The 25,539-nt window shown below is 53.2% G+C and overlaps 2 protein-coding genes across 2 annotated transcripts; both read left to right on the forward strand.

Annotated features, from left to right (window-relative positions):
• Nucleotides 1–1,739: 1,739 nt before the first annotated feature.
• TIMM50 (translocase of inner mitochondrial membrane 50) lies at nt 1,740–8,839 on the forward strand. Its single transcript, NM_001035024.1, is given in 11 exon segments — nt 1,740–1,850; nt 2,792–2,948; nt 3,472–3,503; nt 3,709–3,730; nt 5,354–5,412; nt 5,505–5,624; nt 6,000–6,104; nt 6,212–6,310; nt 6,966–7,122; nt 7,463–7,569; nt 8,630–8,839. Coding segments are annotated over 11 exon segments (1,068 nt in total). The 5' UTR covers nt 1,740–1,742; the 3' UTR covers nt 8,732–8,839.
• A 4,840-nt stretch (nt 8,840–13,679) lies between these two features.
• On the forward strand, nt 13,680–21,206 carry DLL3 (delta like canonical Notch ligand 3). The gene is made up of 9 exons (NM_001192080.2): nt 13,680–13,748; nt 13,877–14,158; nt 15,299–15,356; nt 16,280–16,522; nt 17,427–17,644; nt 18,507–18,729; nt 19,611–20,190; nt 20,429–20,513; nt 21,000–21,206. Exons 1-9 carry the CDS (start codon nt 13,680–13,682, stop codon nt 21,003–21,005), a joined length of 1,764 nt encoding a protein of 587 aa, NP_001179009.2. The 3' UTR covers nt 21,006–21,206.
• Nucleotides 21,207–25,539: the final 4,333 nt, after the last annotated feature.

Here is a 25,539-nt window from a genome sequence, read left to right on the forward strand (position 1 = left end):
CAATGGACATGAGTTTGAGTAAACTCCGGGAGTTGGTGATGGACAGGGAGGCCTGACGTGCTGCAGTCCATGGGGTCGCAAAGAGTTGAACACGACTGAGTGACTGAACTCAACTCAGCTCGACTCAAAGCCTCATCTAGAAAATGATACTCCCCACCCCAGAGACTATTGGATGTATGAGAAGACACTGGACAGAAATTTTAGAACAGAGACTACCATGTGATTGACAGTGTTACATCTAACTCATGCTTGAGTTAAGTGAAAATTAGTATTCCTCTGCAAGGAGATCAAACCAGTCAATTGTAAAGGAAATCAACCCTAAATATTCATTGGAAGAACAGATGCTGAAACAAGCTCCAATACTTTTGCCACCTGATGCAAAGAGCCGACTCAGTAGAAAAGACCCTGATGCTGGCAAAGATTGAGAAGGGGGCGACAGGACAAGATGATTGGATGCCATCACTGACACAGTGGACATGAGTTTGAGCAAGCTCCGAGAGATGGTGAAGGACAGGGAAGCCTGGCATGCTGCAGTTCATGGAATCACAAAGAGTTGGAACACGACTAAGTGGTGGAACAACAAACCTGCCACAAACCTAAATAGGACCTGTGGTTGCAGGCTCCAGCATCTGATGGTCCTTTCCCTCGAGTCCACCTAGCAGTAACCTCAGAATCGCTGTAGCTCATCTAAGGGCTTGGGTGTGGGGCTGGGGAGCAGTGTAGAGAATGGGGCTTAGTACCTTAACCATCTTCACTTTTCTCATTTGATGTTCACGTCTTCTTACAAATGTAATATAACTTGTATTAAAATAGTTCAAATGTTTTAAAAGATACGTCAGGAGCACCCATGTCTCCACCACCCAATTTAGGAGCCATCTGTGTACCAGATAAGAAGGACCAGTCCATTCCCCTCCAGAAGTAACACAACCCTAAAATTCTGTGTCTTTCGCCTAACTTCGTATGTTTACTACCTTAGTTGTTGCTGTTGTTTAGTCGCTCAGTCCTGTCTGACTCTTGTGACCAATGACCCCATGGACTGTAGCCCAGGTTCCTCTGACCATGGGATTTTCCAGGCAAGAATACTGGAGTGGGTTGTCATTTCCTTCTCCAGGGGATCTTCCCCACCCAGGGATGGAACCTGCGTCTCCTGTTTGTCAGGCGGATTCTTTACCACTGAGCCACCTGGGAAGTCCTTATTATCTTAGTATTTATCCCTAAATGCTGTGGTGATTTACATGTGGAAGATTAATCATGGCTCCCGTAGCCTCTAATTCACGGATTTCCTCTCAATACCCTGAGCCCGCAGCGGTTCGTTTGGCTGAGCCTCCATGAAACTGGCTGACTTTCCAGACCCGGTTAAAGAAACTCACGCAAGAAAGGGCTGGGAGAAGGGGAGGGAAGGCGGATGAGGGCTCTCGGCCGCTCGTGAGGAAGGTGTGTGAAGCTGGCTTTTAGTTTTTAGGACAAATCCAGCAGCAATTGGTTCCCTTCCTTGTGGCCTCCGCTTGACCTCGGAGAGTGGGTGTCCCGCCCCGTCCTGTGGCGTGGGCGTTCCTGAGCAGGACGCGGCGGCGGGAGACTCCCAGCCCTAGCTGGAGCGCCCGCGGCAGTGCACCCGCGGCCCTTTGTCTCTCTCGGGCTCCCGTCCACCCGCCCCGCCCCTGCATTACCATTGGCCGCGGCCCCGGCCCGGGGCGGGGGGGAGAGAGTGAGGAGGCGGGGCCGCGTGGCGTCAGCGCAAGATGGCGGCCTCGGCAGCGGTGTTCCTGCGATTGCGGAGCGGGCTCCGGCAAGGCGCGCGGGGGCTGTGTGCGAGGCTAGCGACGCCGCCCCCTCGGGCCCCGGACCAGGTGAGCCGGATGGGGTTGGCTCCGGGGTGCTGGGGCTCCTTCCTGTGGTTCCAGGCGGACCGGGGCCGCCCGGGGCTTCTGGAACGCAGCACCTCAGGGTGCTGAATGGAACGCCACCCGCGTTTTGAGTCTCTCCCCCGTTTCCCGGGGTTAGCAGCGCTTGCTTCCCCGGGATAGATGCTTGGGGACTCAAGTGTGTTCTCTGAACCTTCCTTACCTCCTCTGGATCCCACCTCTTCTGGACCCCACCTTCTCGACCCCACGTGGGCGCGGGGGAAGGAGGGGTCACCTGCTCTCCTGTCTCTGTGACTGTTCAGGTAATACTTGAGGGGGAGGGGCCCGGGACACTGGAGTCCCAGCCTGGCCTCCCGGGTATTTTCCCCGCCATGGTGGTGGTGGTGTTGCTCGGGCTTCTGATTCGACCTGCCTCCATCTTGACAAGAGACCCTGTCCTTCTGACCTCCGGGTGCATTACTTCTGTGCCCTGCTCCCCAAGTCTCAGCAAGCGATTGCCCCTCCCATCCGTCCCCCTCGATACACCGCTACTGTGAGCTCCAGACGTCGGGAGGACGTCCAGACTCCCCGTCCTATCCTCTTTGCGTGGCCTTCAGTGGCTTGCTCCAGGAATCTTCGTCAGTGTTCAGTCAGGGTCCCTGATCGTATCTCCCTGCCCTGCTTCCCCACCCCCGCCCCGGGCCTGTAGGATCCTGGGCACCGGGCTTGTCATCTCTTGAACCCCTGGGATCCTAGCGCCAGACTGTTAAGTTCTTGACCTTTCTGAGAGACCCAGTCTCCTACCTGCCCCTGCAGGGCCACAACACCTGGAGGCCATATGGGTGTCCTCTTCCTGGCTCTCAACCTTGATTTTTCTTAGACCAGGGTGCTGGAACCACCCCGACCTTGTTTCCTCTCTTGGCCAACCTACCCCCTCTCAATTGCAGGCTGCAGAGATTGGGAGCCGAGCAGGCACTAAGGCCCAGACCCAGGGACCACAGCAGCAGAGAAGCTCGGAGGGTCCCAGCTATGCCAAAAAAGTTGCACTCTGGCTCGCTGGGCTGCTCGGGGCTGGTGGGACCGTGAGCGTCATCTATATCTTCGGTGAGGAACATATTCCTGTCCCCCAGTTATGTTCTGTTGGCCTTCTATTCTGCTGGGGGGACTGCCCCCTCTTTCCCCTAAGGACTTCACCCATCTTCTTTCCCTGGCTCCTCCCTCAGGGCAGCCAACTGGAACTTGGAAATGAGGGAAATCCCCCTACTCCTCCTCTGCTCAAGGTTCTATTTCTTCTAGTTGGTTCCTGTACTAAGCTATAGGGAGTCAGTTTAAAGGGGGGAAGGAGAGGTCTAGACTAGCCCCCTAAGCTACCTCTTCCCTCAGCACCCAAAATTCCAGTCGTCCCTCTAGTCCCTTTATTCCTCAGAGACCCAGGAGACCCTGCCCCAGCCCTCCTTGTCTCAGAGGCCCAGGTATTCTGGCTACCAGCCCCTTCCTCTCTCTCAGGAGACCATATCTCTAGCCCCCTTCCCTCAGACCCAGGAGGCAAGGCTCTCTTCCCTCTTCCTCCCATAAGTCCCAGGAGACCAGGCCTCAAGTTTCTCATTCATCACTATCTCCCTTGCAGGAAACAACGCTGTGGATGAAAATGGTGCCAAGGTGAGTGGGAGAGAGACCCAGAGGCCTTACCAGGGGTCGCATCCTGTGGGTCTCCTCCCGTCTGGTCTGTTCAGGCTCCTTTCTGTTCTGGAGTGAACCCTCCCTCCCAGGGACCTTTGCCTGCTCCTCCCAGGGCCCCAGAGATTCCTTGTCTGGGTTTTGCCTCTGCCGTCCCAAACCCTTCTTTTTTCTCTCTACCTCCCAGATTCCCGATGAATTCGACAATGGTGAGTATACAGTCGTAAACTCTGGGGTCCCCTGATCCTCTCTATTGTGCCCTCCCCATTTGGTGCCCCCCCACTTCCACTGGGAGGTGGGGGAGTCAGCAGCTGTATGGCTTGGGGGAAGAGGAGCATACAGAACTCCAGTCCCCTTCCCTGGCCCCTCAGCCCAGGAGCAGATGGTCAGGGACAGTGGGGGAGGGGAATCCTGGGTAGGTGGCATTGCCTGGGGGAGAACTGGGCTTTCTCTGCCAGACACATGGCTTCCTGTGCCTTAGATCTGAGCATCTGCAGCCCCTCACCCCCTTCTTTATGACAGCCTCTCTATCCCACCAGGCCGCACCCCATCCAGCTCCTCGTTTCCAAAACAATGCTTCCTTCCTCCCTTCCCGCCTTCTGATTAGCCAGCTTTTAGGGAGTTTCTGACAAATTGGATAGTAGAGGGGAGCTGCCAATTCTATCACACCTGGTCCTTCCCAAGAGAAATATAAAACGGGTAGGTCCAGAAAGCCACTTGTTTGTGCTGGGGATGTTTGCAAGCCGGCATGTTATCATGTTGGGGTTTTAAACTCGGCAGGTAGCTAAGTATGTGTTAACTGGGCAGATGTAGAGTCATACTATTTTAAACAAGTCAACATACTGATTTAAGGTGAACAGGCAAACCTGTAGGTTTAAAGTGTGTGTGTTCACAGCTTAAGTGGTGTTTCAGTTTCAAAAAGACAGGTCTAGAGATAGTAGTTTAACTACACTAAAAATACTGTGTTGAAATAGGGAATCATGTAAGATTCTGTTTAAACTGGACTTGGTGTATTCCTTTAAACCAGGATTTGCTAACCTCAGCCATGTTGATAGCTTGGGTCATATAGTTCTTTGTCGTAGGGGGTGTCCTGTGCATTGTAGGATGCTTAGCAGTGTCTTGGGTGTCTGTCCACTAGATGCCAGTATTGTGACAACCAAAAATGTCTCCAGACATTGTGAAGCTTCCTGGGAAGCAAGGAACAAAATTGCTTTTTAGTTGAGAACCAACTAGTTTAAAGTATATAGATGGTGTGCTAAGTTGCTTCAGTCATGTCCAACTCTGCGACCCCATGGACTATAGCCTGCCAGGCTCCTCTGTCCTGGGATCCTCCAGGCAATAATGCTGGTGAGTCTCTTATGTCTCCTGCATCAGAGGTGGGTTCTTTACCACTAGTGCCACCTGGGAAGCCCATACAGAGGTGTGTGTATATTTATCATGGCTTACCTAGATTCCACATACTTGCTTAAAGTGGGCACACCTGGAGACCTAGAGATTCAGAGTTGACAAAATATACTGCCATAATGTTAGCAGATTCATTTATACATATGTGGGATTTAGGTGGGCAGATACAGCATTCTGTTTTATACCTGGGGTGATGTGCGGATATAAGTACTCAGATTAAAACTTGACAGGTGAATAAAAACATTTGTTCCTACCTGGCAGTAGGTTATGTCATTCCCTTTTGCCTTGGTTCTTGGAAATGAGCTATTTCAAACCAGGTGGGTGTTTTAGGCCTCTTTGTATCTGGTAGATAAATAAACCCCTAGTTTGTCCAGGGGGTTGAGCAGCAGCTTATCCTGGAATCCCTTTTTGCCCTGGTGTTCTCCTAGATCCAATTCTGGTACAGCAGTTGCGCCGGACATACAAATATTTCAAAGATTACAGACAGGTGAGCAGGAGCCCTGGGCCGCAGCCCACCCACCCCCACCAGCCTCCCGTCCCTGTTGTCTGAGTGCCCAGACCTGGTCTCTTTTTCCACAGATGATCATCGAGCCCACCAGCCCCTGCCTTCTGCCAGACCCTCTGCGGGAGCCGTACTACCAACCCCCATACACACTGGTCTTGGAGCTCACTGGCGTCCTCTTGCACCCTGAGTGGTCGGTGTGTCTTGGGGAAAGCAGCGGGTTGGGGACACCGCATAGGCCCGGGTGGCTGGCTTGTGACATGGTCGAGAGCACAGATGCTGGAGCCAGGCTGGGGTTCAGCCCCCCTTCTGCTCTGTGGTCTTGGGGAAGAGGGGTCACCCCTCCTTGCCTTGCGTTCCTCACCTGTGCTGCTTCCCAGCCGTAGGTTATTGCATCTGTGCCCTGGCACACAGTCAGTGCTGGAGGGGAGTCAGCTGTTATTGTGGGACCCGATCCTGCAGACTCTTAGACCCTCAGTTGCAGCCCTGTACCTGTGAATCCCTTCACGAGCCACAGAGACAGGAGAGAATACTCTAGTCTCAGTGCGTCACTGTTCTCACTGCATTTCCAGCTAGCCACTGGCTGGAGGTTTAAGAAGCGTCCAGGCATCGAGACCTTATTCCAGCAGCTCGCCCCTTTGTATGAAATCGTCATCTTTACGTCGGAGACTGGCATGGTGAGGGCCCGGGGCTGGGCTGGGGTGGTTGACGTGATAAGACGTGAGGGAGAGCTGCAGGGCCAGGGCTCAGCCTGACCTTGTTCTCCCCCACGCCCCACCCCCAGACTGCCTTTCCACTCATCGACAGCGTGGACCCCCACGGCTTCATCTCCTACCGCCTGTTCCGGGATGCCACGAGATACATGGATGGGCACCATGTTAAGGTGCCACGTGGGGCTGTGGTGGCCTCTGGGGTTTGGGGCAGGGCTGGCACTTGTTTGCCTTGGGATCTGTTGCTGTGACCGGTGATAGGGGTCCAGGGGTCTGTGGGGCTGTGAATTGGGTCTCTTTATGGGTTGTTGTCCAAATACCCATGCGTCTTGATGTCTATTGGGTTTCTGACTGTCTTGGTGGGTCTGAGGGTCTATGGAGTTTTTCAAGGTTCAGAGGGACATGGGTTGTCATGGAGGCTTTTGAAGGCTCTGTCTTGGTGCCTGTCTTTGTGTGACTCCATGTTTGTTGCTATTGACCAGTTTGCACCTCTACCTGTGAGAGGTTCACAAACTTGCAGCCTGTCACAAACACCAGAGGCCTGTGGTTAAATGCACAAGTGCCCGCCTCCCTCCCCAGGGAACCTCCGAATCAACCTGTCTGTGTGCCGGGGCTCAGGTCCAGGAGTCTGTGTGACTTGCTCCCCGCTCCCTGGAAGGTTGAGGGTCATCATCCCAGCCTGGTCTTCAAGAGGCTCTTTCGTGGTGCTCTCAGTGTGTGATACCAAGTGTGTGTGTGGTCCGTCTGTCTGCCTCTCTCCCCTTCTTTGGTTTCCTGCCTGGAAGAGAAGGAGCACAGGCCTTGACCTGACCTTTCACCCACTTTCAGGACATTTCGTGTCTGAATCGGGACCCAGCCCGAGTAGTAGTTGTGGACTGCAAGAAGGAAGCCTTCCGCCTACAGCCCTACAACGGCGTTGCCCTGCGGCCTTGGGATGGCAACTCCGATGACCGGGTCTTATTGGACCTGTCTGCCTTCCTCAAGAGTGAGGCTGACCCCTGACCTCCTGGCCTCTGACCCTGAAGCCCTTGACCCCCAAGAGGAATGACTGATGCTTGATCCTGGCTTGTTTTTTTATGGAAAACGGGATTTAAGATGCAGGAGATCCATAAGCATCTTGCAGTCTTTAGAAACTTCCTAGAATGTTGGGGATGCTCTTCTGGAGTGGTTAGAGGATGCCCAGGAATGTTCAGGGGGAGCCCTTTTAGGCAACTGAGAAGGGTGCATGTAACTCCAACCACCCCCCCAAGTCTGACCTTTACCCTTGTGGGCCCCACCTCCTCCTGGCCTTCAGCCTGGCTGACTCCCACCTGCTGTGTTCACAGCCATTGCTTTGAATGGTGTGGAGGATGTCCGAACCGTGCTGGAGCACTATGCCCTGGAGGAAGACCCACTGGAGGCTTTCAAACAGCGGCAAAGCCGGCTAGAGCAGGTGGGTGCTCAGATCCCCAGTGTGGGTGGGGGATGTCCCATCAGATCCCCAGGCTCTTGATGGAGCAGCTCTAAGGAACCTGTCTCCACTCTGGCTGTGTGACCTCATTTCAAGGGCCTGCTCTTCCACACCACCCATCCCAGAAGGCCCTTGTAATGAGGAGTGAATAGATCCTACAGGCTGCTCTGAGGACAGGAGGCAGGAAACGCCAGGCATTTGAGATAGGTCCAGAGACCTTGAGGGTTTCCCTGGTGGCTCAGATGGTAAAGAATCTGCCTGCAATGCAGGAGACCCAGTTTGATCTCTGGGTCAGGAAGATCCCCCTGGAGGAGGGAATGGCAACCCCCTCCATTATTCTTGCCTGGAGAATTCCATGGACAGAGAAGCCTGGCGGGCTCCAGTCCACAGGGTAACAGAGTTGGATACGACTGAGCAGCTAACACTTCTGTCTCTTTTTTCAGAGACCTTGATGTTCTGGGGGCCCTGGTATTTTGTGGGGTGGGGGTTTGGATCAGGTCTGGGAAGAGGGATCCTTGGACACTTGGCCCAAGGTTTGGGCAAGTTCTGATGACCTTGGTGTGATCCTCATCATTTGTAGATGGGGCTAAGAATATAGATTGAGAAAGAGATTCCCAGGCGTCTAGGCTCAGGTTGACCAGGTTTGGGGTTGTGTTCCTGGCTGGTGCTCCTGAGGGCACAAAGGAAGGATCCCTGGAGATTTGGGCCTGGCATCCCTCAGCATCCAGACAGGGGTCTTAGGGCTCAGGACTGGGCACCAGGGGCTCAGGGAGCAAGATGATGTCATCTGGGGAGGGCCTGGGCTAGGTCCCCAGAGTTCAGGGGACGGGGGTCATGAGAGTACCTGGGATTTGAGTCTGGGCTTCTGTGGCTCACAGCTGGCTTTTTACAATGTCTGCCCACAGTCTTTGCAGTCTGGTCTCATCCTGTGTCTGGGCTGGTGTTCTGAGATTGTGGGTAAAGGAGTCTTGGGCTGGGCAGAGGTTTAAGGAAGGAGGTGGCCCTCAGGCTGACTCTGCTCTCTGTCTGCCCCCAACTCCAGGAGGAACAGCAGCGCCTGGCCGAGCTCTCCAAATCCAGCAAGCAGAACCTCTTCTTCAGCTCTCTCACCAGCCGCTTGTGGCCTCGCTCTAAACAGCCCTGACCTCTGGGCCTCCGCAAACTCAGTGCCTGGGTTCCAGGCCCGAGGCCCAGCACTCCCAGACCATGGCTTGGGCAACCACGTGTCCAATAAAGTTAATCCCAGACGGCACACTCCAGTGTCCAGAGGGTCTCCAGATGGGCGCGTCAGGGTGCAGTGCGGGACACTGGGGGACCCCGTCCCACAGTGGCTGATCAGCTGCCGAACACAGAGTGGGTTGGTCTTTGACCCTGGCCTGGGAATCTGAAACCCTGGGCAGGACCCTGCCCTGCCCGCGTTTTCCTGTGTGCCTGCGTGTGGTCTGCGCAAGTGTCTCTCCCTCTTTGGCCCCAGATTCCCTTCGGAAAAAGAAGAGAGGATGGCGCTGTGGGATTGGAAGACAGGGAACCACCAGGCTGCTACGTAAATGTATCAAGTGTGGGCTTGTGGGACACCGTGGACCAGAGATGCCTCATGTCAAGGCTGCGTGGCTCTGCCGGCCGGGGCCCTAAGGTGGGCCTGGAGTTGCTTGATCTGATTTTTCAGTGGAAGGCAGGAACAGGGATGTTTATGTTAAATCTCTCAGTTTTAAAATGTTGGCTACTAACTCTGCAGACTGTAGCAGACCTCTGCAGCGGAACTTCCCACCACGTTCACCCCGTGTACTGGCCAGTGCAGCTGCCAGTGGCCGTGGGGCCATGACGAACTTGAGATGCGGCGAGGGTAACTGAAGGATGAGATTCTTAATTTTGTTTCTTTTTAATTAATTTTAAATAGCCACCGGCGGCTCCTGGCTCCTGCATTGGACAGCACATTTGGGTATCATTTACGAGTGTGAATTCCACCCTTTGTTTTTGGAGGCACAGAGTCTCAACCACTGGACAGTCAGGGAAGTCCCTCCAGACTCTTAAATAATACCCAAATCCAAGTTCAGATCCAAGCCCTACCACTCCGTGACTTGTGTGGTCACAAGCAAATGAGCGAGTTACCTTCTGTGCTCCGTGCCTCAGTTGCCACATCTGTGAAATACTAGTACCCTCCTCACAGGCTAGGCTTGAGGGTGGACTCAGACCCTCCACAGACACTCAAGATGGCAGCTGCGGGGACCTCGGAAGCACCTTTCTGCCTCCCTTTCCTCAGCTCTAACATGGGGGTGATGATAACACCTGTCTTGGAGTGGTCGTGAGGAGTAAGTGGGACAGCTCACGCTTAGGCTGTATGTATGTTCAATGGCGCTCATTGTTGCCAGGCCATATTGGTTCTTCACAGGCTGAACTGTCCTGTCCCATCTTGGCAGGGCTCCCCCACCAACCTGCTGGCTGTCCTAGCCTCCTGTTCCAGCCAGTGTTCAGTGCTAATACTGGTTGAATACTTTTAGAAAGCTCTTCCCTGGCATTTGTTAAAATAATTAAAATGTATTTGAAACTGTGCAGGCCAGATTGAACTTCTGAACTCTGGTAGATTTTTTTAAAGCTCACAGATGTCTATAAAGAATTAAAAATTGCAGTTCCCCATCCCCACCTGGAAGTGTTGCCATGAGATATACCATTTGTAATCCAAGAGAGAGTTTCCCAAAATCCAGGACACCCTAGCTTGAGGGCATCTGCAAGACTGAGGGAGGGCCTGTGTTTTTGCACATAGCTTTGAGAGTCGGAAACTCCTAACAATGCAACATATTTGGGGCTCGTGATCCTGGGGAGAGTGGATTGTGGACGGAGGGAGCCATTGCAAGTGAATGTTCACCTACCATAGGAGGTGACACACGGAACCTTCTGAACTAAGACTTGGATCTGTCCACCCACGGGGCATGAAAGGAGGAAGTACCTCGGTTCATTGGCCTGTAGCTCCTGGGAATTAGGGCTAGCATTCAGCAGTGCTTCAGTCCAGTGGGTTCCCCCAGGCGTTTTCCCTACCGCTGTGCTGGTTTGGGGATGGTGTAGTCAGGTCACAGCTGCTCAAAGCTGGAGGGGAGGAGAGGGCATTTGACTTGTGCCAGGTGGTCTCTCAGACACTGCTTATGTGACATGGCCTTGGGTGTTTATATTAAATGCTCGGGCTGTATCAGGGCATCCTTCAGTTGGCGGGACTGGGCCAACATTAAGGCATAATTCCCAGGGTGCACACCACTCACAAGTCACGTGACCCTGGGCAAAGTCTCAGCTTGCTCATTCATAAGAGGTTAATAATAGGACTTCTCTCAGCAAATATAAGTACCAACTACCAGGCCTCATTTTAGGCACGAGGGTGCATCAGTGAACAAACTAGAGAAAAAGCTCTGCTCTCAAGGTGATGTTTTCATGTAGGAGAAAATGGTCTGATTGCTTGGGGTAAAATAAATGCATAAAGAAAAGTATGATAAGGAGATAGAGTGGTTTGGGGACTGAAGTACTGTTTTAGATTGAATGGAACAGTCAGGGAAGGCCTGGAAGGATGTATTTGAGCAGAGAACAGAATGAAATGAGGCAAACCATGGAGAGATTGGTGCCAGGCGTGGTCATCCCAGGGCCTTTGCACTTGCTATTTCCTTTTCCTGAACTTTTTTTGAGATCCATAGGGCTCACTCCTTTAGGTCTTTGCTCAGATGTCACCTCAGCATGGCCTTCTGTGGGCTCTAAGGTGGGCACATAAGGGAGAGTCCTAAATAGCCAAGAAGATGTTTGGAAAGCCCTTAAAGTACACATGTAGACCTGAGAGAATTCACAGGAAACATGCCTGGCACAAACCCTCAATAAAGGCTGGCGGTTTTTACTATCTTTAAAATTTTTGAGCTGTATCAGACCTGGAATCTCTTACCTTTTCCAGTTACAATTCAGGGTAGGAATTTGCCTTCTCCAACAACTAACGGTTGTCCAAACTCCATGTAAATATCTCCTATGATGGGATGCTCAGTGCTCCACCTATCCCAGAAGAGGGCCTGATTTGCCTCCCAGTAACTGTAACTATCTACAAGGTTCTATGGCTTCGGAGCCACAGAATTTGTTGAGTATGGGGAACGTGTCAGTCACTCAGTCATGTCCAACTCTTTGCAGTCCCATGGACTGCCAGGCTCCTGTGTCCATGGGACTCTCCAGGCAAGATCCTGGAGTGAGTAGCCATTCCCTCGAACCCACGTCTTCTGCATTGCAGGCAGATTCTTTACATTCTGAGCCATCAGAGGGATCTCAGAAGTCCAAAGGCACTGGGGAGCCAGGGAAGAGTCTATGTAGGAGAGGGCCCTGGTCAGATGTGTGCTTAGAAAGACCTTACGAGCCACAGTGGTCAGGGCTGGTATAGAGGAGACATTGGGGGAGTGGGGCTGTGGGAACACAGAAGAGGTGCCTGACGCCCTTGGAGATTGTTAGGGAAGGCCTCCTATAGGAGGAGAAGTCTGAATGGTAAGAACAGAATTAAAGAAGGAAGTGGAAAGCATATACAAGTAGAAGGAAAAATCTGTGCAAAGAAAGCTGAGATGTTCTGCACAATTGACCACGGCCCACCCCTGCCCAAATCCTCCCTTGACTCCCATCCTCAGGATGAGGAACAAACTGTTTAGATTGAGTTCTTTCATTCGTTAAAAATGACAGAGCCCTCACTGTATGCCTGGCTCTACTGAGCTGTGCTGGATTGAGCACCTTTTCCAAAAGAAAAATATGTACGTATATAACTGAACTTGTATTTTTCTTTTTAATTATTAGCCTCTAAGTAGGATTTTTTTTTTTTTTTTAAATTCTGGGGCGGGGGGAGGGGGGGTGAAGTTTACTACATCTAAAGGGCTTTGCTCAGCACCTGGCACGGGTAAAATGATTATGGCCAGAGGGCTGGAACATCTGCTCTAACTGGCTGGCCTTGCGGACTCCTGGAATACTAAGGGGCTTCTGGAGGGCGCGGGGGTGGCCCCCTCTTCCATTCATCCTAGAGTGGAGGGAGCAGGCCCCTGATCCGTGAGGACAGAATTTCCTGCCCATTTGCTGCTCACACCTTCCGGAGGCCAAACGGGCAGCCCAGCTGCGGCCCCAAGGGGGAGGGGCGCGGCCGCCCGGCAGATGGCGGCATTTACATACAGCTGGGAGTCCCCTCTGAGGCGGGGCGTCTGGTGCGTCTGTGATGGGGCGGGGGTTGGGGCGGGGGAGGTTGGGAGGATGGCTTTGTTTTGGGGAGGGGAACATACTTGAGCAAGCAGGCATACACACGCACACACGGGTCCACAAAGAACACTGGATCTTCATCCTGGCCACACAGGGGTACACCCCTGGACCTTCCACACCCAGGCTCCACACACAAATCCTCAGTCATTTACAGCCTCCCGAAGACCTTACCATGTACACAAGCCCAGCCACCTAGAGGCACCTGCACAGGCCGCAAAGTCACAGGTTCCTACAGCTACACAGGAGCTCACATTCACGCACTCAACTGCACGGAGAGACACCTACACAGCCACGGCAATCTCAGAAAGTCACACAACCGTGAAATCATGTCCATCGTCATTCTCCCACGCAGGTGTGTGCATGCGACCGCCCCACCCCCACCCCTCCCGCCACCACACACCGCACACACAATCTGAGAATTATTTACGACTCACAAAGAGGTTTAACCATACAGTTTCAGGCACACATGGAGCTACACAATCTCACCTAGACACACAATCACAGTCACGTGTACCCTCTCCTTCCTGTAGCTCTTACTCTCACCACACACATACTTACTGAGTCTTAAAATCATATCCAACCTGACACACGAGCTTAACCCCCATCCCCACCCTGTCCTCAGTCACACAAGGTTGTGCCCACAACAGCATGTAAGATCACACACTCACTACATTGCCTGTGTCCAGGACAGGATCTCACTGTCGCTCCAGCGCGCTGCTCTCCTTCCCCTGCGACCTCCTCCCCTGGGGTCCCCCGAAGCCCGAGGCTGCCCGAGGGGGCGGAGCCGTCCTCTCAGATATAAGGCTCCGGAGCCCGCAGCTGCGGCTCCCAAGGCCCCCCAAAAGGCCATGGTCGCCCCGCAGATGCCCCAGCTCCTCTCCTCGACGGTGATCCTGGCGCTCTTTTTCCTTCCCCAGGTCAGAGCCGAAGTGGAAAGGGGGGATGGGAGGGAGGGAGATCTGGGGGTCTTCAGGACAGGGCGCGGGGCGGACGAGACGCGTGGTTCCCCCCGGTCCCCCTCACGCGGTTCCCCTCTCCGCCCCAGGCACAGCCGGCCGGCGTCTTCGAGCTGCAGATCCACTCTTTCGGGCCAGGACCAGGTCCGGGCACGCCGCGGTCCCCCTGCAAGGCAGGGGGCTCCTGCCGTCTCTTCTTCAGGGTCTGCCTGAAGCCAGGGCTCTCCGAGGAGACCGCCGAGGCTCCTTGCACCCTGGGCGCGGCGCTGAGTGCGCGCGGACCGGTCTACACTGCGCAACCTGGAGCGCTAGCGCCGGAACTGCGGCTGCCGGACGGCCTCCTGCGCGTGCCTTTCCGGGACGCGTGGCCGGTGAGACCCAGCCCCGGGGCATTCCCGTGTGGAGGCCTCACCAGAATCTCGGCTGCCATCTGCGCTCCAACTTCCAACACTCTGCCCTCCTGGGACTCCAAATTCCCAGTACCGCTATCTCGAATTCCACATTCTCACACGCAGAAACCCTACCCATGCGTGCATGCTCAGTAGCTAAGTTTTGTCCGACTCTTTGCGACCCAATTTTCTGACTCCAACTTGCCCTCTAGGGATCCCCAATCCACCCTCCCCCCACCCACATCTGGAAACCCGAATTCCCAGAACCCCATGCTCACCTTCTGGAAATTCTCAATTCACAGAACCCTCCTCACTGGGGATCCCTAAACACTGGGATCCTAATTTTATCCCAAAATTTCCTTGCACCTGGGGACCCTTCTACACTCTGTCTTGGGTACCCCCAATATCTTCTCACCTTATCTCACACCTTTCAGTTGGGGCCTTTATCCATGACTTTTTCACCTCCAAAATCCTATTTCCCATCCCACAACCCCCAAAGCATAGGGGCGAACACAGGTTTTTTAAAATTCTAGACACTTGTCCTTTTAGGAAAGTGACTTTCTCTTTTCCAGCCTCAGCTCCCTCATCTGTAAAACAAACAGGGGACCATCATGGTACATCACAGCGGTCCCTTTTGAGGGATTCAACTAGGTATCTTGAGTTCCCACATAGTGAGTGCTCAATTGTTATTGTTCATTCACTCAGTCGTGTCCGCCTCTTTGTGACCCCATGGACTGCAGCACACCAACTTCCCTGTCCTTCACCATCTCCCAGAGTTTGCTCAAATTCATGTCTATTGAGTTGATGCCATCCAATCATCTCATCCTCAGTCATCCCCTTCTCTTGCCTTCAATCTTTCCCAGCATCAGGGTCTTTTCCAATGAGTCAGCTCCTCACATCAGGTGGTCAAAGTACTGGAAATTCAGCATCAGTCCTTCCAATGCTCAATAAAGACAGCCGAAACAGTCATTCCTTCCCTGGGCCAGTCCCTGTGGGAATTGTCCTGTCCGTGTTTAGCATCCAGCACGGTCATCACTCTTTACCCCTAAAGTCTGGCCTTGACCGGTACCTGTCCTGACCACTGTCTTTCTTCTTTTCTCGCACCTTCCTCCACCCAACCAGGGCACCTTCTCTCTCATCATCGAAACCTGGAGAGAGGAGTTAGGTGGACAGATTGGAGGTGAGTGTTTTCAGTTCTGGCTCTTTGCTGCGGAGTGTGGGGGCTCCAGGGAGTTGGGGCATGATGTGAGGTCAAGGAGAGTGACGATGGGCTGTCCGTAGGGTGGGGGTGTTCACAGAATTGCTGCCCCCATGGTGTCGTCACAGTTCTAGAGTGTGGTGTGGGGCGTTGACAGCCCCAGGACTCTTGGTGTGTCGATACGGAAATGTCCTGACATCAAAGTGGGTTGGGGGACAGGAGAAGCTCTCTTACTCTCTTGGAATTGAGTCAATGGGCCAGGATATAATATTTAACAGTCACCATCTGATTTTGAGAACCCAGGGTCCAATATGAGTTACTTTCTTGTTCTTGTATGCTGAGCTCTGTCACCTTGCCTACATAGAGGGCCCCAGGAGCCCTTTGGGACGCTGCAGTTTCACCAGAGAGGTTTCAGGGAGGGACAATGGAAGATCTTAACCTTAATTGGAGGGGAACTTTGGTGCTATATAAGACCCACAGTGGGGGGGGGGGTCTGTCACCATTTTCATATAAGAAGATCCTGAGGCACAATTTGGAGGTGTTTTGACCTCACTTCAAAGACCGTCATTGTCCCTTGGCCATAAAGGGGTATCATATGTCCCAGGGTGGTTAAGAGGTCTCTTCACTACTTTAATATACAAAGATCCTAGGGCAAAATACAGGGGCATTTAAGCTTTGGGAGAACCGTTATCATGATAACGGTCATCAGGATCGCGTTATCAAAGATCCCCAGGGCGCACTGGCGGTGTTTGCAGCCTTGCTAAGTAACTGTCATCCTCAGCACTCAAAAGGCGTCTTTTGACCTCCTTGAGATGGGCAGGGAGAGTGCGAGCCTACGCCCTCCGTCGTCTCCAACCCGAGACTGAGCTGGGCCGCATCCCAGCACATCTCCCTTCCCCCCGCAGGTGCCGCCTGGAGCCTGCTGGCGCGCGTGGCCGGCCGGCGTCTTCTGGCAGCTGGGGGCCCTTGGACCCGGGACGTGCAACGCGCAGGCGCCTGGGAGCTGCGCTTCTCCTATCGTGCGCGCTGCGAGCCGCCGGCCGTCGGGGCTGCGTGCGCGCGCCTCTGCCGCTCGCGTGGCGCCCCCTTGCGATGTGACCCGGAACTGCGTCCCTGCGCGCCCGTTGAGGAAGAGTGCGAGGCACCGCGTGAGTCCGGCATTCAACCTCACCCCATCCCGTCACGGCCCCCAGGCCCCTTTCACAACCTGGTTACCCGCTTCAGGGAACTGGGGACCCGAGAACCGCTCCCCAGTTCCACTCAGGGTCTTCAGCCCGCTCCCAGGATCCAGCTACCACCTTCAGGGAAAGCCCTGCCTGGACACTCCAGCCCCGTTCCCTCTTCCCAGCCCTCTTGTCTCCCCCATTTGGAATCCCACACCCATTTCCCATCTTGTATCCCCAGTTCCTCCCCTAATCCATACTCACACCCCTTTCCCGATGCTCGGACCCCAAAGCTTTTCTAATTCTGGGGCTTTCCTACTCCTATTCAGGAACTTGGGAATCTCCTCTCATTCCCCACCGCCCTGCCCCACCAATCCCCGCTCCCTGCGATTGCACTCCAGACCCCACTGTGTTCTGAAGCTTGGGATCCCCACCTACCTGGATACCCCAGTGTCTGAGCCCCTAGAACTCCCAGGCTTACCATATCCTCCCAGACCCGCCCTAATCCAAGGCCCTCCCATTTCCCCTGAAAGGCCGGGGTCCCTCCTCAATCCTCAGTCTTCTTTCTTCCTTCTCTTCTCTCCAGGCTCAGACCTGGGAGCCCCCACTCCATTCTCCTTTCAAGAGCACAGACTCTGGAACTCATTGGTCTGGGTTTTAAATCCTCTCTCTACTGCTTCCTTGCTGGGTGAATCACCCCGCCTCTAGGGGCCCCAGTTTCCCTGTCTGTAAACTGGGGGTCTCAATACCAGGTAGCCCAGTGGGTTGTCAGTCACAAAGATCAGAGGAGGGATGCAGGGAAAGTGCTCAGAATCGTCTCTGATTTCCTATCCTCCTGACTCTGCCCTTCAATATTCCTCTTCCCCTCTGCCTCTCCTTCCCCCCACAGCGGTGTGTCGAGCAGGCTGCAGCCCAGAGCACGGCTTCTGTGAGCAGCCTGATGAGTGTCGATGCCTGGAGGGCTGGACTGGGCCCCTCTGCACAATCCCTGTCTCCAGCAGCAGCTGCCTCAGCTCCAGGGGCCCATCGTCTGCCACCACTGGATGCCTCGTACCTGGGCCTGGGCCCTGTGATGGGAACCCGTGTGCCAATGGGGGCAGCTGTAGTGTCAGTATCAACCCTCCTGCCTCATCCTGGACCATACTTTACTCGGGGAGTCCCCTGTCTGGGGCTCCATGACACAGCAGCCTCAGGGAGGCTAGCTATCAGGGAGGGCTTCCTGGAAGTCTCCAGCCTGCATCTGGGGCCCTGAAGTAGGATGAGGTGATGGGGGTTGGAGAGAGCAGACCCAGTGGGTGGCAGCTAAAGTTGTGGCTGTGGGAATGCTGAGGGATCCTGTGGGGCAGGGAACAACTCAGGGCTCAGGTAAGTGTGGTGGGACCAGGTGGGTTGAGGATTCGGGATGGGTGACCATCAGAGACTTCCTGGAGATGGGCTGGGGCTGGGCTTCTGAAGTCCAGTTTGGTGGATGGGGGGTGATTGGAGAAGCTAGACCAGATGAGTGGCCTAGGCAAAGCAAACGTGGTGGTGGGGGTGAGCCTGGGATGAAGCAGAGCTCAGTGAGGGGGACAGTGACAAACACTCAGTATTCAAGTTAGAGGGAGGGTGTGAGAAAGGGAGACCCAGGGAAGGCTTCATGGAGGAGGCGGGCTTAGAGCTAGGATCTGGAATTAGGCCTGGGCCATGCAGGCAGCACCAGGGAGGGCAGACAGGGCGGGCAGCATTTGATCCGCAAAGGTATAGAGGCTCTCTCTGGGCCTCCAGAACCTCCCCTCTGTGGGGCTGGGTGGGCAGACCCAGAAACACAGAACAGAGGGGTTGTCTTGGCCCAGGGACTTCCCCAGGAGGCCTCTGTGACCTGGGAGGTGGGACTGGACAGGGAGCAGCCCCCCAGTGACCCAGAGTGAGGAGCGGGATAGAGTTTCACTCCAAGGGAATGCTGATCCCAAGTCTTCTTGCCTGTGCCCAGGAAACCCTGGGGTCCTTCGAATGCACCTGTCCCCGAGGGTTCTACGGGTTGCGGTGTGAGGTGAGCGGGGTGACATGTGCGGATGGACCTTGTTTCAACGGTGGCTTGTGTGTGGGGGGCGCAGACCCCGACTCTGCCTACATTTGCCACTGCCCGCCCGGTTTCCAAGGCTCCAACTGTGAGAAGCGGGTGGACCGGTGCAGCCTGCAGCCATGCCGGAATGGTGAGGTGGGGAGAACAGAGTGATGAGGGATGAAGGTGGGGGACCCTGCATGGTCAGTGGGCAAGAAAAGGGCTTGGCTTACACAGTCCTGGGCGGGGGAGGGGGATCCTAACTTTGCCCTGAGGCCTGAGGAAGTGATCCCCCCCTCCCACCTTCCCAGCCTCAGTTTGTTCTGTGAAATGGGTGAGATGATAGTCCTATCTCAGAAATCTTTGTTGACCATCCACTGTGTGGCAGGCCCAGTTCTGGGAATGCAGTAGAAAATGAGATGAAAACCCCTACCCTCATAGAGGAACTTCCCAGGTGGCACTAGTGGTAAAGAACCCACCTGTCAATGCAGGTAGACATAAGAGACGCAGGTTTGATCCCTGGGTCAGGAAGGCGAGCATGTTATCAGTCCAGAGGGGAAGACAGAGTCGTCCTCAGACACAGCCAACAGTGGCTAAGGGAGTGCAGGGCTGGGACGGAGGAAGAATCAGGAATGGCTTCCTGGAGGAGGGGGCGCCTGAGTACATCTGAGAAGAGAGCAGGGGAAAAGAATGGGAGAAAAGGAGGAACAGAAGGGGGGGGGAGGAGGAAGCATGGGCAAAGGCAAGGTGGTTCAGACCCGTCGTTCTGGAACTGTTAACTGTTTCAGTACAGTTAAAGCCGAGACAAAAAGAGACAAGAAACAGAACCAAAGAGGTGTGAGGCTTAGTCAATCCAAGACCACTCGGGGGGGAAAGGAGGCAGGCTGGCTTTCCAGGCAAACTCCCAGAGTCCTTGAATTAAACGAGATAGAGGAGGCCCAGAGAAGAGGTGAGGGCGGGGATTTCCGAGCTGAGAAAAAGAAGCGCGGGCGGGTTGGGGGAGCCGCTACCCTGACGCTCCCTTCCCCACAGGCGGACTCTGCTTGGATCTGGGTCACGCCCTCCGCTGCCGCTGCCGCGCCGGCTTCGCGGGGCCGCGCTGCGAGCACGACCTGGAAGACTGCACCGGCCACACCTGCGCCAACGGCGGCACTTGCCTGGAGGGAGGCGGCGCGCGCCGCTGCTCCTGCGCGCTGGGCTTCGGCGGCCGCGACTGTAGGGAGCGCGCCGACCCGTGTGCCGCGCGCCCCTGCGCCCACGGCGGCCGCTGCTACGCGCACTTCTCCGGCCTCGTCTGCGCCTGCGCGCCGGGCTACATGGGCGCGCGGTGCGAGTTCCCGGTTCACCCCGACGGCGCGGGCGCATTGCCCGCGGCCCAGCCGGGCCTGAGAGAGGGGGACCCACAGCGCTTCCTTTTGCCGCCGGCTTTGGGACTGCTGGTGGCCGCGGGCTTGGCCGGCGCTGCGCTCTTGCTGGTCCACGTGCGACGCCGTGGCCCTAGCCGGGATACTGGGCCTCGCTTGTTGGCGGGGACCCCGGAGCCATCGGTCCACGCTCTCCCTGATGCACTCAACAACATGAGGACGCAGGAAGGTCCCGGGGACGGCCCGAGGTGAGGGGCTCGATCGCAGACGTAAGCCTTGTGCTCTTTGGCTGCTTTCATCAATCTCTGTGGTGCAATTGGCCTGAGTCCTTGATGGACCTTCCTGATTGGTCCGTTTCTCTCCAGCCTTTTCCTGGTTGGGTCCTTTCACAAGTCCCTTAGTTGGCTTTGGGTTCCTCTCTGTGGCGGGTGGGAAAACAGGATATGAGAATTTAAAGGGTCTAGATCTTACTTTTCTCCCCCGTAGCCCGTCCTCTGACTGGAATCACCCTGAAGATGGAGACGCTCGTTCGATTTACGTCATATCTGCTCCTTCCGTCTATGCTCGGGAGGTAGTTAACCCACCTCTCCCCACTCTGCGCACTTTAGGCACAATGGACAGAGGCAGCCCCAGCTTTAGCTGTAGATCCCCTTTCTCTATAAAATGGGTGTGGGGTGGGGGTGGGTAGAGTCTCTGGAAGATTCTAAAGGCCACTTCTCAGTTTTGACTTGATTTAGTTCTGTTTGCATCCCTTTTACTGTCCTTTTGAGCTCCTTGGCATCTTCTGTTTAGATGACGTTTGGGCCTCAAGAGGTGGGGAGCTTCGAGCTAGAGCTTCGCCACTGATTTCCACTCACTGGAGAGAGGGAGGAGAGGCAGAAGGGCAGTCTCCCTCCCCCTTATTTTGGCCCTACCCATTGGCTTGGGGGATCTTAGTTCCCGTTCAGGGATGGAACCCAGGTCTCCGGCATTGAAAGCCTGGATTCTTAACCACTGGACCGCCAGGGAAGTCCCAGAGGCAACACTTTCTAATGCTTCCTACTTATTCTGTTTCTAGGCTTGACCTGGCCCTTCTCCATCAGCACATGGAGACAGAAGCTGAATGTTTTTGTTTTCTCTGCTTCAGACACTTTGGAGTTCAAGCTGGAAGGGGTGACGGGGAGAATTTTGCCATTGGAAGTTTTACATAGTGGTTATTTATATCCTGTGTCTCTTTCTCTCCCGGTCCCTCCAGAGACATCTATAAAAGCTCTTAGTCTGATCAGCTTTGACTCATCAAGTTGAGTGCTTTGTGTGTGGTGTTGGGGCTGAGGGAAGAGATTTTTGTCTCCTGAGAAGAATAATAGGACTCTGTTGCAGAGGGTCGGAAATAACTCAAAGTTGTTTAAATAAACAAGAGAACTTATTAGTTCATAAAATTGAAAATCCCGTGGCAGGTGTTGCTTCAGCAGGACTGAGTTCAGAGGCTCAATGTTTTTCTCCAGTTGTCTCTGGGAGGACTTCGTATGTAGGATGGATGGGCCTTCACTGCCCCTGGCTTGTCACGTGGCCTTACTTGAACTAGTGCCCAGACAAGTATGACTTATTTTGATTGGCCAGGCTTGGCCATTTGTCTGGTGTGTGGCGAGGATTAAGGTTAGCCTGTTCAAATCACATGGAATATGTGGGCAAAAGAGTGTCCCTTTCTCTACCAAAAGTCAGGGTTTGTTATTAATACTAGATGTAAGTACTGTACGTGGCAGGCAAACAAACAGAACCAGTTGGTGAGAACAGAAAGAACCTATTCTACAGAGGAATGGGAGGCTCAGAGAGTAGGGTACTTGTTGCAGCTCCTTCCTAATGAGATGGAGCAAATCTAAGATCTAGTAGAGAGGGGGATATCTTCCTAAATTTGAGGACTATCCTAAAACAGTGCATCATACATCTAATACTACTTCGACCACTGAAGCTATAAAACGTCTGCATCAGGACTTCTCTGGCTGTCCAGTAGTTCAGACTCCACACTTCTCTGTGTGGGATGGTGCAGCCAAATAAATAAATGAATGAATTTTTTAAAAAGTCTACATCAGCCAATTTCTGCCAGTCTTCCTCCCCCATATTTTCTAATGGCTGGGAGAGTGCCCAAACACCTTTGGAAATGAGCAAAAGCATGGGGGTGAAAGATGAGAGAACAGTGAGAAAAGTAACAACAAATGAAGGCGTCCTTCTATGAAGGACATCAGCCAAGGGATCCACATATTCTTTTTAAATTTTTTTTATTGAAGTATAGTTGATTTACATATATTCTTTTAATTTAGTCGACAGATATCATGTTGAATACATACCGATATGTACAAACTCCTCTTTCATGTTTCACCATATTGAATTTCTGTGTTATGAGCATAATCTGTACCATTAAGGAATATGGACATTGAGGACTTCCCTGGTGATCCAGTGTTTAAGACTCCATGTATCCAATGCATGAAGCTCAGGTTTGATTCCTGGTGGGGAGCTAGGATCCCACATTTCACATGGAACAGCCAAAAAGTAAAAATTAAAGGAAAAAAAGGGGGGGAATATGGACATGGAAGCAAAAGCCTATCATCAAATAAAATTTAAATTGAGATTAAAGACAGACATCAACACCAGCCCCATTATTCCTTCAAAGACAAGTTGCTTTTCAGAGCCCAAGTCTTTGCTGCCTTGAACAAATTATGCCATCTGCCCAGAGTGCAGAACTCAGTTTAAAAGCAAAGATGGAAAAGATAACGTTACCCTCATCATGTGTTTTTGATCAACGACTGCGTAAAATCTGAAAGCGGGCAGCTGAATCCCATGGGCTCTCTCTTTGCTATAGTTCCTCGTGTTAAGGATGCCTTACCTGTCTCAGAATCTTGGCACCATTGCTGTACACATCTCTGAGTCATCACAGGAACATTACTGGCTGGATTATCAAAGAGCGATGGCCAGAGTTCTGATTCACCACCTAAAGGGAAGAGTCCCACACCCAAGTCAGCAGGCCCTTTAAAACACAGGCTTTGTTCCATGGCTTTTCCTCACAGGCTGCTGTAGGCTTAGCCTAAGCTAGCAGCTTCTGGGGCAGGGAAGACCATCTTGGATGATCAGTGCTTGCAGGGTAGATGAAGTTCAGTTCAGTTCAGTTCAGTTGCTCAGCCGTGTCCGACTCTTTGCGACCCCCATGAATCGCAGCACGCCAGGCCTCCCTGTTCATAAAGTTATTCTGGTCCAAATCCTTCACTTTAAAGGTGAAAGGAGGGAGAGCCCCAGAGGACTAAGGTGTAAGGTATTCCACACCAAGGAGGAACTGGTCCTTTTTTTCTCTTTTGGCAGAGCTTTAAATCTCAGGTGTACACTTACTGCATTTAGCACAATGACAATAGTAAATAAAGTAACCTAAATGACCACTCCACGAAAAAAGCAAAAACAAAGACAATTCCCCACCACCTCACCTAGCCAGAGACTTCCCTGGTGGTCCAGTGGTTAAGAATCTGCCTTGCAATACAGGAGTTCGATCTCTAGTGGGAACTAAGATCCAGTATTCTTCAGGGCAACTAAAGCCTGTGCACTGCAAGCTTACCAGCCTGTGTGCCACAGCTGGAGTTCATAGAGTTCAGACTTCATAGAGTTCATAGGCTACAAGTAAAGATCCAGCATGCCACAACTAAGATCCGATGCAGCCAAAACAAACAAAACCCAAAGCTTGCAAACACACAGAAATCCAACTGCTTTGGTTCAGATCTTGGTTCTGCCACTTATTCAAACAAGTCACTTTACCTCTCTCTTCTGTAAAATGAGATTAGTAATAGAATCTGCTTCAGAAGTTTGTGAGTAGTGAGTTAATAACTACAAGCATTTTATAACAGGCTGGCATATGATAGCTGCTCAGTAAATGTTAGTTCTCAATATGCTATAAGAGGAAAGCCTATTTCAAGTTCATTTCACAGAGGAGCAAACTAGAGCCCAAAGATGTGGTAGAGGCTTACCCAGCATCACACAGAAAGTTCAGTCTTTCTTGATCCTCCTGGTTTTGGGAACCCAGGCCCAAAATTTAGCACAGGAAGGACTCTCAGAGGTTGAGAAGCACTGTAGGCTTCTGCCTGAAACCCCTCCATGAATCTGAATAAGGTCTGTACCTGACCTAATAGTATTGGAATAGTTGGTTTTGATAACGTACTGTGGTTACTTAAGATGTTGTTATTGAGGAAAGCTGAGTGAAAGTTACATTGGGATTCTCTGTACTGTTTTCCCAACTTCTGGTAAGTGTTACAACTGTTGCAGGGGCTTCCCTGGTGGCTCAGTGGTAAAGAATCCACCACTTGCCAATGCAGGAGACACGGGTTCGATCCCTGGTCTGGGAAGATCCTACATGCCATGGAGCAACTAAACCCATGTGCCACAACTTCTGAGCCCATGCTCAGGGAACCGCAAATGCTGAAGCCTCTGCACATCCCTGAGCCCATGCTCAGGGAACCGCAATTGCTGAAGCCTCTGCACATCCCAGAGCCCATGCTCCTTAACAAGAGAAGTCACTGCCGTAAGAAGCCTGAGCACCACAATTAGAGAATAGTCCCCGTTCACTGCAACTAGAGAAAAGCCTGAGCAACAGCAGGACCCAGCACAGTCAAAAATAAATAAAATTATATTTTAAAAGCTGTTTCAAAATAAAAAGACATATTTGTTGAGTGCCTACTGTGTGCCAGGCCTTATTGTAGGAGCTGGGGATTCAGCAGTGAGCCAGACAAGTTCCTACCATGGAGGAGCTCACAGTGTGATAGAGCCCTGTACCCAGGATTCTGTGTCCAGACCCTGGAGTCTGATAGCTGTGGTTTGAATCCTGGTTCTGCCACGTACCAGCTATGGGCATATGTATAGCATTCAGTGCTAGGTGAATGTAAGATCTGTTATTCTTCTCCAGGTCACCCTCATTCTGACCTCACTGGAATGTCACTGTTTGGTAAGGGGTATATCTTCCCCTGTGCTTTGCAGGTGGCTCAGTGGTAAAGAATCCACCTGCCAGTGCAAGAGACACAGGCTCCATTCCTGGGTCAGGAAGAACCCCTGGAAGAGGAAATGGCAACTCACTCCAGTATTCTTGCCTGGAGAATCCTATGGACAGAGGAGCCTGGCGGGCTACAGTCCCTGGGATCCCAGAGTCTGACACATGCATATCTCCCCTACTGGACAGGGAGCCTGATCTCCGGACCTGGTCTCCTGACTGCTGTGTCTGAAGAGTCACCCAGCTCAGGAGGGCGCACATTGCAGGCACTGGACAAACATACAGTGAATGCCTGAACATTAAGGATATTGGCAACTGGAGGTAGGGATTCAGGGGATGGGATCCAGAGGTCCCTGCCCCATCCCCGGCTCTGGTGCTGCTGCTGCTGCTGCTAAGTCGCTTCAGTCGTGTCTGACTCTGTGTGACCGACCCCATAGACGGCAGCCCACCAGGCTCCGCCTTCCCTGGGATTCTCCAGGCAAGAACACTGGAGTCGGTTGCCATTTCCTTCTCCGATCCCCGGCTCGGCGGTAGAATCCGCGCACCCAATGGAACCCCGCGCAACAGCGCCCCATTATGGTCGCTAGAATCCCGTGCGGAT

The sequence above is a fragment of the Bos taurus genome, chromosome 18, assembly GCF_002263795.3.
Source record: "Bos taurus isolate L1 Dominette 01449 registration number 42190680 breed Hereford chromosome 18, ARS-UCD2.0, whole genome shotgun sequence".
NCBI lineage: Eukaryota > Metazoa > Chordata > Mammalia > Artiodactyla > Bovidae > Bos > Bos taurus.